Source organism: Gopherus evgoodei, chromosome 2 (assembly GCF_007399415.2).
Source record: "Gopherus evgoodei ecotype Sinaloan lineage chromosome 2, rGopEvg1_v1.p, whole genome shotgun sequence".
Taxonomy (NCBI): Eukaryota; Metazoa; Chordata; order Testudines; family Testudinidae; genus Gopherus; species Gopherus evgoodei.
In genome coordinates, this window is record NC_044323.1 from 104,045,031 (window position 1) to 104,057,523 (window position 12,493).

General features: G+C 39.7%; 2 protein-coding genes across 5 annotated transcripts in view; one reads left to right on the forward strand and one right to left on the reverse strand.

Moving 5' to 3' along the window:
- Window positions 1-12,493, reverse strand: part of SUN3 (Sad1 and UNC84 domain containing 3) — a 60,732-nt gene that overhangs the window by 16,967 nt on the left and 31,272 nt on the right. For both annotated transcript variants that reach the window (XM_030551457.1, XM_030551456.1), the window contains exon 2: window positions 680-817. In XM_030551457.1, the coding sequence (XP_030407317.1) occupies window positions 680-792 (113 nt within the window). In that variant the 5' untranslated portion in view covers window positions 793-817. The remainder of the gene's footprint in view (window positions 1-679; window positions 818-12,493) is intronic.
- Window positions 2,417-12,493, forward strand: part of C2H7orf57 (chromosome 2 C7orf57 homolog) — a 28,651-nt gene continuing 18,574 nt past the window's right edge. For all 3 annotated transcript variants that reach the window (XM_030551458.1, XM_030551459.1, XM_030551460.1), the window contains exons 1-5: window positions 2,417-2,509; window positions 3,036-3,099; window positions 5,999-6,196; window positions 7,347-7,455; window positions 7,604-7,763. In XM_030551458.1, the coding sequence (XP_030407318.1) occupies window positions 3,045-3,099; window positions 5,999-6,196; window positions 7,347-7,455; window positions 7,604-7,763 (522 nt within the window). In that variant the 5' untranslated portion in view covers window positions 2,417-2,509; window positions 3,036-3,044. The remainder of the gene's footprint in view (window positions 2,510-3,035; window positions 3,100-5,998; window positions 6,197-7,346; window positions 7,456-7,603; window positions 7,764-12,493) is intronic.

Sequence of the window (12,493 nt, forward strand, 5' to 3'; positions counted from 1 at the left end):
CAAATTCACTATTTGGCCAGATAGAAATCATTTTAAATGGCAATATTTGCATACAAATCACATATGAATAGAATATTTGTCACATCCCTAATTAAATAAAGGACATTACTTTATAAAACAGAACTTGATTAAGAATCAACTTGATTTCTGCAAAAAGGAGCATCTTGCAATAACGGAAGCAAAACACACTACTGACAGAGGAAGAATGGCTATCCTCCAAACCACAATTTATATAAATGACAGTAACACTAAATTACTCAATAACTTAGTTACTAAATACTTAATCTACAGGCTTCAAAACAGAATAGCTTTATTGGATATCTGTCATTCATTAAATTATATAACTGAGCAGTGTAAATGTTTATGACTTTATACATCATATTACATAACTGCCACCTCCCTTGATCATTTGAAGCAAAATCAAATCCTGTTTAGATTCCAGGACAAATTGAAATCAATGAAACGATTGCCACTGACTTCAATGAGCACATGATTGGGCCCTGAGAATATGCCATTGTTTTCTTTTTCTCATTTCCCTTCTTCTAAAACGGATGAAGGAGCGGTAAATGTATTTGGGAGCTTAAGAATTTTTAAAAAGATTTTAATATTATTTCTATAACTTGTATACATATGACAAAAGTTAATACAGATTGATTTTTTTTTTAAAAAGTATCCATACCAGTTTAAATCTTGACTTTGATTTTCTGTGTCTGAGGTGTCACTGTTGGTGCCATGGCTTGTTTCATCCTGAGGTAGATAGGTGCTACCCGAAGACTTTGGAATTCTGTACATGTTTTTATTTGCTTTGCACTCACCACTGAAAGAAGAAGAGCATGAAAATGAGGTGAAATAGGGTATTAATCATATTATTATTATGACCAACAATTTTAATAATTAATTTTAAATAATGTAATATCTAGTCATTTAAAGTCTTCTTTGAATGGAAAGCTGTCCTTGTACTGCACTTGCCTTCTGGATAGATAGTGAGTAACATCATAATAAGAGGAGTCTACCTAAAATGTCTTTTGCCCTACTCAGTGCTGCTAAATATGTCACAGGTTGCTCTTGGTGATATCATAATGAACAAGACAAGCATAAGATTCCTGAGCTCAGCCAGAAAAGATGGGACATACGTTCAACATTTGTATTTCAAGAGACTCAACGACTGAAAAAATATCATGGAGCTGAATCCTCCAAGGCTGTCTCCTGTGAAAGCTGAACTGCTTTTGTTCCCACCAAAATCTAGATTTTAGGACTAGAAGAAACCATTATGATCATCTCTGATACATAAATCAAGAGGACTTCCCTGAATTCATTAATGAGCATTAAGGGCAGGAGCTCCCAAACTGAGGACCTTACATTTCTTACAATCTGTCAAGAGCTGGCAAATTACAGTCTCTTGTCTCCACTAGTTGTTTCTATAGGTACCCAAGTCCTTCATTGCAAATAAGAGTTTGCATGTCTGCGAAAAGAGAAAGTAGTGTGGTTGTCTCCCCTTGTAGTTGCTGCTATATAGGAAGAGAGGAAACAGGAGAGAATGTCGGAATAGTCAGAAAAGACAAAAATAGTTTCCTATTACTTTTCTATGTAAGCAATTGGTACGGTTGCCAGAGGGGTGCTCTGCAATCAGAAAGGTGATGGAAGATGGTCTGGGCAATCAGATACAGCGGGAAGAACAGGAGCACACCCCAAGAAAATGTGAAAACACCTCTCATGTCCCCAACTCAGTCAGACATGCCAATCCTGCGTGCTGGGCTGTACTGCACCTCAGGTACCAAGGAGCTGAGTGACATTTGCACCAACAAGAGGGAAAGACCTGGTCTTGCTCTTTTCCTCAAGCCATCTCTAAACTGGTATTTTCAGGTGCAATGATGGTGTGCCTTGGCTGAGGTGCAGTCACCAACATGCCAATCACATTAAGCACACCCTGCGGCAGAACAGACCATAGAGTGCACTCAATAGGGCCACAGTACAATGTAGGGATGCTGCACTCAGAGGTGCAACTGCACCAAGCCTGGGCATACCCGAGCTAGCTTTGATGGCGCCAGCTCAAATAATAATGTCCTAAGCCCCGCCTCACCCTCTACATTGCTAGTTATACCGGCGCTAGGGGCGGCGGTGCCTGTGCGCTACATGCCGCCCCTAAGGGCTATGCAGTGTAGACGCACCCGGGTTACAGCCCCCCGAACCCCCCAGCTCTAACACCACCCGCACAGGCGTCGGTGCCCATCCCGTGCCACGGCCACCCCTGAGGCCGCCGCCCATCGGGGCAGGGGGGCGGGACCCGTCACTCACTCACTCACTCACCCTCCCCTTCGCGCGCCCGACGTCCCTCCCCTCTGCCCCCTGGAGTCCCGCCTCCGCCACGCGCGGCCCTGAAGGAGTCCCCGTTGCCATGGAAGCGGGGATTGTTGTGGTTGCTGCTCAAGGCGGCGCGGTGCTGGGTCGGTTCCTTCCAGCGCGCGCGTGAGCCGAGTTCTAAAGAGACCTGCCCCCCCCCGCACTCCCGGTAAGGGACCCCGAAAGCGGGGGGAGGGGGGCGTGTCTGTCAGGGGGTGAGGGTATTTGAGGGGGTGGGGGGGTGTCTGTCTGTCTGTCTGTTGGGGGTGGAGTGTCTGTGGGTACCAGGTTGGGTGCGGGGTGTCAAGCTGAGCCCTTCCCCTTGTTCGGGGTGGGGGCTTCCAGGCTACATCCCACCAGGTGCTGCTTGAGTTCAAGGGACCCCGGCCTTATGCGGGCCATGGCCAGACTGTAGGGCACCAGGAGCCGGGGGAGACGGGCAGGGCTATGCACCATCTGGTTAAACGGGCAAATACAACTGGAGATTTGGAGCAGCTCTAAAAGAACAACAAATCAGGAACCCCTGAGCCTGGAACAGAAGTTTGTTTATCTCACTTAATTAAAAGTGGACAGACTTAATTTTGGTATAGCTGTTACATGATTAACTTTAGCCCTGCCCCAATAAAAAACAGTTGTCCATGCTCCTGTTAAATAACTATTTTTGTCTTTTCCTTTTTGACCCTTCCTTCGTATAGGCTTGAGAAATGAGGAATATGAGCAAAGAGCCCTCTGGACCCCCCAACCGATATGCTTCTTGTGGCAAGTATACTGTTTGCTCTCCTTATGTAAATGTACATTTTGACATGTCTTGGGTGTGAAAAATGAACTGAACTCTTTGTTTTCTAAGAAGGGAGACTTCACATATACTACCTACTATATCAGCATTTTATGCTGCTGGGAACATGCATCCCTCAATACCGTAATCCTTGATATTTTTGGTGTGGGAGGGTGAGGCTGATAGTGGCATTTCCTTTGGGTTCTTTCTGGTCTGGTCACACAAGACAGGCGTCTGAGATGCTCTTCAAGCTCACCAATGTGAGGAAACAACCATTTCCCATTTTGGCCTTCATCTGTTTTCCTTGTTTGGAACACCCCCCTCTCTTGCATCAAGGCAGAAGCTAATGCCACACTATAATCCAGCTAGGTAGATGCACTTAACCAAGTGACTTTATCTGCCCTGGGCATCATGACATCATCTCCAGGACATGCCTGAGTACTGGCCTAAAGACCCAAGGTTGTTACCAAACTTCAGTTTTGCATACTGTAGTACCCAGCAACAAGGCACCACTTTTCATAAAAATTAGTCAACACAGATTTAAAAGTAACTTTTTCTTATAAATAGCATTGGGAAAGAAGGAAGTGAACTTACTTTGATGAAGTTAACTACATTTTTTTAATGTAATGGTTTGTGCGGAATTTGTAGTGATGGAATAATATTTGTTTTGTAAATCAGTAGTTCGTGTTTTCTTTGTTCTAGTTTATTAAGAGTTTTAAGGATTTATAGGAGATTCTAAGGTACATCACAGAGTTGCCCCCCACAGTATGTCTTCCTCTGATGCTTCCTACAGATTTGAGCATGATTTTTGTTTGTTGCTCCTGACTGAACCCTTTACTCTTTCCATACCAAGAATTATTTTGTTGCTTTCTAAATCATGCAGATATTCTGCTTCCCCAGTGCTGCCTTAGAGAAACTCAACGGAGATAAAACCAGCTTTAAAAATTTCACAGTTTGATTTATAAATTAGAACATAGGGTAGCCTGTTCAGTTGGGGTCACTGGTCCTTTTTACAGGAGGTTCCCAGAAAGTCTCAAATTGTTTCTGTTGCCAGTGGGTAGGCCATTGGCATTTTCCATTATAAACTAATTTTAAAAAGTTTGTAATTCAACTCCGAAAACTCACTGGGCTTAAAGTATTAAATACAAACACAGCAAATATGTTTGAATAAGGTAAGGTTCCAAGTTGGTACCTACCCCTCAAGTTAACTAGAATGAAAAGGTTCCTGATAATGAGCAATTGGATGAAACGTCCCATTCCAGGTGGACCAATTAGTAAGTGTGGTGAAACCCCCCCCCCAACAATCTAATGGTTCTTGCTGCTGCCACTAAGGAAAGATCTTTTATTTTTTAATAGTCATGTATACACTCCTTCCATTGCCATTACATGGAATATATTAACTGATTTCCATGGAATATCTGTTTATAGAGATGGTGTTAACTTAAAAACCACAGTTTTCTCTGAACATATTTTACCTACACTTCCTATAAGTAACATCTAAGATTGTTATAATTTAAGATTAGTAAATAAAAATCATCTTTTTTCCTGTATATTTACTTTGTGCTTTGACAGCACAATTGTGTCTATTCCATTTAACCATTTTTCTGAGATAGTCAGCTGTCCATTTCCCTTATTTGTGTGGGTCTTTCCTACAGTAATGTGAGTGGAAATGTTTGAAAAAAAACAAAGGAAAAATGTGAGTGTAAAACTACAAAATTTAGGAGTCAGATTCAAGGGCAGGTGTAGTACATCAAGCTACTACCAGCTCACTTTTTGAAACTGACTTGATTTCAGGTTATCTTTTAAAATGACACCTCAGCAGTATGCAGAGGTGTTCAGCAAATGACTTACCCTGACTGGTTCTAGTGCACTGAAAGATTGCTCAGCCATGCAATGCTTGAAATTTGTCTTAAATTAGAAGAAATTAGGTATATTGTGAAAGTGGCTTACTCTCTAGTGCTCTGTTTAATTTAATCATATTTTTTCAGATTATATTTCAGTAGTTAACTAAAACAAGTAAAGAATTGATAGCAGAAAAGTAGGAGTGCATTTAAGTGTTTTTTGTTAATAGTTGAAGGAGGAAAGGTCACCAAAGAATTAATGCCTTCCATTGCTTTCATTTAGCCCAGGGGGAGGGATAGTTCAGTGGTTTAAGCATTGGTTTGCTAATCCCAGGGTTGTGAATTCAATCCTCTTAGGGATCTAGGGCAAAATCAGTACTGGGTCCTGCTAGTAAAGGCATGGGGCTGGACTCAATGACCTTTCAGGATCCCTTCCAGTTCTATGAGATAGGTATCTCTCTCTATATATATTTTATTGCTGTCTTCTTTGTCTTTTACTGATCTCAGTATTCATTAACCTAGTCCTCTGAATGGGGAAGATACATAACATTCCTGTCATTGTATTGCAGGACAGTTGCAGTGACAATCTGAAATAACATTAAAGGCTTTTTAAACAAGGCTGTACAGTGGTATCACAGTTTTTGTATGATCACCTAGAAGTAGCAAGTATTTATTATTCTCTTAGTGAGCATTTCATATCTACAGGTCTGTCGCATCTTATGCGCATTTAACATGCGTGATTTCAGCTTTACGCGGTCAGCAAAAGCAAAAAAAAAAAATTTTAATACTGTACATGTAATGTGGGCAATTGCACCTGCCATTCAACTCAATGTAATTTTGACTATAGGCGATTTTCACTTTACATACTAACTGCGGAATGGAACCCCCTTGTAAGATGAGACTCGCCTGTATTACATCTTTAATAAAATGTAGTATGTTACACTGTGGTTTAATGTGGACTTTGATTATTACATCTGCTCTTTGACACAGTAATGTTATCAGTAAACATTTAACGTGAATATTTTTTTCTTAATTATTATAGAATGGTACTACCATGTTCCACTGAAACGATCAGAGAAGACTGTGAACTCAGAAATCTCAATTCCTCCACCATCCCAGATCCCAGGTCTGAGCAACCTTGGAGAGCATCACAACGAAATTACATTTGGGAGCCGCAGGAAATGGATCAAAGACACAGACTCAGAATACGTAAAGCTGGCAAAGCAAGGAGGACGACCTGGTGAATCTCAGTTCATTTTAGCATTATTGGTGGTTTGGGGAGCCCAAAAATTTGACAAATATAACTGGAGACTGTTCCAGTACTTTTAAAAGTGACATGTTTGGGGGGAAACTGTAGAAAGGGAAATTTATGTTGTTGAAATATGTTGAATCCTCAAGAAAACAATGCAAAAACCTTTATCAGTAAATGTAATCATTATAGTCTGTCACATGCAATAACCCCAATACTTCATTGTTTGAGTCTTAACAGTTTTCTGCTCCAGCTTGTGCCCTTCCTTTTCTATCTTTCATGGCTAAATTATTATTATTAGGCTAAAATCCATTGATTAGCTCTGAAAGTATATTCCATCTGATCCGGAACACTTTTTCTAGTCCTATTAAATTGAATTTAGAACATTGTTAAGCCTTTATGTTAAATCTGGGTATGTTAATGCTGATACATTCTAACCACAGTATAAATTATTTGGCAGGTCAGCGTCATTACATGGGGATCTGAACAATTTATTTTGTGTGTAACAGAGAAAGTATCTGCCTGGGTACTTAGCTTGGAAAGGTTTATTAGAATTGTAAAAATATACCTTTTAGCATTGAAACTTGCAGGGGGGAGGGATGTGAAATTGTCATAAAATTTGAAAAAGTCTGTAAAGGTTTTATTAAAATTACTTTTCAGTTTTTGCAAGTAAATAATTTTCATTATACATATATTTTGTTTTCAGCTCATTGAAGATGTGAAAAACTTAAATGGACATAAATTTTCCACAGAGTTTCTATGATTCCCAGTCTGTAAAATGAGAAATACATCCACGTGTATTTTCAGGCACTGTATTATACAACTATGTCAAGATATGTAAAATGACATACCTCATACAATTGAAATACAGTATTGGAAATAATATTGAAAAAATGAATTGGCCAGACCTTCAAAACTATTGCCACTTGTTAGCTTTGTGGGTAATCACTGCTGATGACTATCCTATTAGGATTAAAAAGTAGTGAAAGTTCTGATTGTCCAGTTGCATCTCAATAAGGGCTACAAATAGAAATATTTCTTTTATTAAAAAATGTAGTAAAAGATAACAGCAACATAAAAATATTCATTTATAACCATGGAAAATACTACAGCATTAATGTATCTTTTTTTTTAATTTAAGATTTGCTGAAACATTTTACACCTAGTACAAGAAAAACATCCCCAGTAGCTTATGCTGTACCTGACTGGTATACACACCACAGTAAACCACTAACAGATGATGAATCTAAGTAAGTATGCTCTGATTCCATGAAGGCTGTGTAATTTTTTATAATCTACTGTATTTCTCTTTTGTTAGTCTATTAAGTTTTATGTTTTGAATTAATACTTTTGCAACAGAAAAATATAGAAAAATAATTGTGAAATCTTGGTCTACAGAGCCCAAGTTTCCTCAATGCCTGACTACATGGTTCATGAAGAGTTTAAGTCTGATCAGCTCAATGGTAACTATGAAACAAAAAGAGGACCTTTTGATTTTGATATGAAAAGTATTTGGCAGAGGGATGCTGAGGACAAGGAGAACAAAGAGAAAAAGAAGGTACGATTTAAAAACTTGGTGTAAAACTTCTGAAAACACTGTTTTTTTGTTTCTTAAGGGTAGTGACAGTGCATTAGAACACCACATTTTTGTACTGAAATTATAGAAGTGGTTTAAAATACATAGTTCTGTCATGAAGTTTTCTTGTTGCAGCATACTGTACCAGGAATGCATTTTCCAATCCTGTTGTACATTTCATGTACTGCAAAATTAAAGTGAAATATTCTTCAGTCATCTCTCATAATGCAGTTTATTTTCTGTTCACTCTCTGCCAATGTAGGCCTTTCTCTGGATCTTTTCTTGTTAGAGACAGGTGAATGTTCGGGGGACTGTTTGGGTTTTGTGTTTAGTTGAATTAAGGAAATATTCTGAAAAGTGCTTTGGTACCAGTTCTGGAAACAGATATCCTCCATTTATCCACAAAATAGGTACAGTACAAGCAGTCATTAGTGCAATTTTTCACCCATTATCCTTTAGTTTGGATTGATCTTTATCTGGCTAAAGCTACGATGGCAGTTAAAGCCTAAATTTTTTTTTTTACGTGTTCACTAATTTTGAGTGCTCAATTTTTTCATGCTTTGTTTCTGACATCTGGGATCTGATTTTCAAAGGTGCTGAACACCAACACTTCTCTTCACGTCAAAGGAGTACTTCTGAAAATCAGGCTCTAGGTATTTCAAGTTGTGAACCTAAATTACTTGTGCAAATTTGGGCCAAATTACCTTGCATTCTGCTGAAACTACAAGTTAGTGAAGTTGGGAATTGGGGCTCCTGTAATGATGTCTGTCCATACAGAACTGGACAGGGAAAACTTCTCATTCCACATAAGCAAGCAAACAGTTGTCAGGTGATTAAACTGTAATTTAGAGACATGAAGTTGATTTCCTGAACTATCTAGTCCCCAAGAAGACTTAAATAACCAATACTTAAAATAGAAGCTTAAGCTCCCAAGGAAGCCTCCTGGCTAAATTTCAAGGTGATGTAAACAGGAGAGGAAGCTTTTTCTTTTTTAAAAGGATGAAAACAGGAGGATGTAAGATAAAACAGGTCCCCTGATCCTCTTGTTTATGACCCCACTGTTGTCAACACATCTGGGGCCAAGTTTATCCCTGAGGTGAGCAGGCATAACAAGTTAGCTTCAGTGGGAGTTTGGCCTATTTGTACCAAGACCATAATTTGGTCCACAGCATTCCAAGTCAGTAATTTATAGTCATTCTGTAACTCCACTGAATCTGAAATTGGAATACATTACGCTATGCTGCTTAGACTTGCTTTCTAATCTGTTGAGAGCTATCATGTAATTTATGCCACCATTTTCACCACTGCTGAATTTGACTGAACGATGCTAAATCTAAACATTAACTCCCATAGACTAAATGCCCTAAGATATCGAAGATGATATCTCTGACCACTTAACTCTTTCTAGTTTAAATTTTATTTTGGTTCCTACCTGATTGTCCTCCTTCCGAGAGCCCTTGGTTCATGCGTTGTCATTCCAGTTTTCTCCTCCAGGATTTTTCTGTTCTAAGTACCTTGATGAATTAGACCCTAAAGAGGAGGGTGAGGACATATCCGACTTCTATGACAAGTTGGAGGAGGAATGTGTTTCTGAGAGGTTACTCAATCTAAACACTACTTGCATAGGTTGGGGAAATGGTCTGCCTTTACTGAAGAAAATGTCTTGGCTGCAGAAGATTCAAGAGTGATTTTTCTCTACTTGTTTGTGGATCTCTTCCGGTGGCTGTTATGAAGAATTTTCCATTTAACATGAAATATCGTGGCATGTCCCACTTTCATAGCAAGTTTTACCTCTTTGCCCCCCTCATAAAGTTTTTCTATGCTATTATTGTTTAAGAACGCCTTCCTACAGATTCATCTAATAAAAAATGGAGAGAGCATTATGGAATATTTTTTATTGTAGTATCTTGGCCTTGCAATCTATATAGTTGAACTTTTACAAATGAATTCTTAATGCTATTTAAACAAAATTCCAATAAGTCTTCCATTTCCTTATTTTATGGTGATGCTTTAGATAATTTGTAGTTAGCTGCTAGGGTAGAGCTAAGGTTCTCAATGCAGAAACAGAACAATCTTTGGTTTAATATTTTGAAAGCAAAGTGCCATTTTGAAGTTTAGAATCATTAGACACCGTTCTTTAGGGTACAAAAGTTGTTTGCTGCAGTCATAGAAAGAAACCCTTAAGGATGTACTTAAGGAAACCCTTAAGGACCAGTGCAAAAACATTTTACCCTGGAGGGTTCCTGTTTAGTCCAGTTTAGAAAACAAAGTTCCCTTCTGGGCTCTACTGCTGATTCTTCAACCTTCTGTGTGTTTATCTTTTGAATTATGAGAAACTTCCTTATTCCTGATATTAAAAGATGAGTTTTTGACAATTGCCATGTCCAGGAAAACTGGGGCCTGGGAGATCTTTCCCTTAACCTTCAGCCCCCTCACTTTAAATGTTAAGGACAATATTACACTGTTGAGCTTCAAGCTTCTTGCCAAAGATTGTGTTCAAGTTCCATGTCAATCATACAATCGTACAATCAGCAATTTTTTCCAAAGCCACATTCTGCCAAGGTGGTTCTTGATACTTTTAAGACTCATAACATTTAAGTGAGCAAAGCTCAGCCCTTAAGAAAGATTTCAGCTCCCTCTTCACTTATGCTGTGCTCATCTATGTGTGTCACTAGGACATCTAGAGACATGTGAATAAATATGAATTGTCACAGCAAATGAATAAAAATGGTCACTGGTACAGGAAAAGTGTATGAATGACTCTATAAATTGGTGGTTAGAGCACTTTCGTTGGCTGTGGATGACTCAAGTCCTTGCTCTAATGACTATTCATACAAAGTGGAACAGCTTCAACAGGAGAGACTGAGAAAGCTCTACACTAGAATATCTCATAGTCCACTGGTTAGGGTGTACTCTTGGAATGGGGTAGACCCCAGTTCAGATTTCTGCACCACATAAAGTAGAGGAAGAGTGCCACAGGGTGTCCAGTTGTATGCCACAAATAAGAGGTTATGACTCAAGTGGCTAGAGTAGGTACTGCTGTCTTAGCCTACTGGACAGATTCTTTGGGGCTGCTCTTGCTCTTAGGGCAGCATGGCCTAACAGCCAAAGTCCCTGAGCAGTGCCCACACCACACAGTAGGTGTGGGGTGGGGGGACCCAGGGCCACCCTTCTTCACTGGGTCTCAACCCAGGGCCCTATGAAATCAATGTTCTGCAGTGTGGCTCAGTTTCCTATTTTAACAGTCATGTTTCCTGGATCACTTCCTACCCTTGGTTCCTGCTCTGTCAGTTCCCCTTGGGGACATTGGCTTTCTGGCTTACTTTCATCCTCCAGAGTCAATGGTGGGTTTCACTGTTGATCTCACTGGTTTGACCTTCACAGTTTGTCACTCCAGTAACTCACTAGCAGTATGCATCCATTCTTCTCCTCAGCCAACCCAAACTGAGCTTGGTCACTCCCTTTTATATCCTGTCTCCAGGTAGAGCATGCTCAGCAGCTGTGAGGGGGCATTGCCTTTTCCTCCCACAATGTGGGATTAACACCAGCTGGGTCAATGCAGGGTAGACACACCCCATCAAAAGGGGAATTTAATCTGTGTCTCCCACACAGCCCAGGTGAGTGTTCTAATCTCTGGGGTAACCTTTGTAAGGAGGGTTCCTTCTTCTTCTTTCTTTCTTTCTTTTTTTTTTTTAGCTGAAACTATTTAATCAATTTGTTTCAAATTTGCAAATAGTTTTGGGTCAACTGAAACTGCATATTTTAGCAAATACACTATATTCATCCAAAAAAATGTCACCCAGCTTTAATCCTGAATGCTGTATGGAGCTTCAAAATGCCTCCAAAAGGTGATCCTGATTCAAACAGACAAGCAGGCCACCACATTCTATATTGGAGAAGAGCACTAGAATGTGTGAAACTCAGGGCTTCTTGTATCCAGAAGTCTTGCAGGTGGAAAGTGCATTCTATCAAGACAATCCTGATTGTCATATGCATAGCAGAGAAGAAGAACATGATCATAGATATACTGAATCAGAAAATGACAGATCTTCACGAGTGGTCTCTATATCACTGTGGGAGGAGATCAGATCTTTCGGTGGGCCATGTTGAAGGTGAATGTCTTCACCATTTACTGGAACAAGAAGTTACTGGTCCTCTATGAATGATACCAAGAAAAGACCACATTAGCAAGTGACAACTTCTCCATTCCCTGGGGTGAGAAGTTCCTTTATGCCTTCCACCTGATCCCATTTGTAACAAAGCTAATGGCAGACTTTAGATAAGGCTAAGTTTGATCTTAAGTTTCCTGGTGATTGAGACAAATAAGGTGCTTAGCTCTGCTGCAGATGGCCAAAGTTAGTCCAATCAAGCTGAGAGTCTGGCCTCAGATAATCACTTTAGAACCAGGACACCTTGTTCCATCCCATTTCCAGACCTTTCTCTCTAACTGGGTAGCTTCTGTCATGATAGAGATCTGTAGGCAAGGTGTCTACAGGCTGGCGGTTTGTATTCTCTTGACCCCTAAAGTAATTTACATAGAAGAATTTCTTACATGGAACTTCATTTTTCTGGTGGCAATGACTTCAGCTCATAGATTAAATAAATTTCTGCTGTAGTGACTGAATTGCCTTATGCTACATTTCATAAGGGTGTGGTATTGCTACAGATTCATTTTCACTTCCTTTCCTGATATTGGCATTCCACCTTACTGA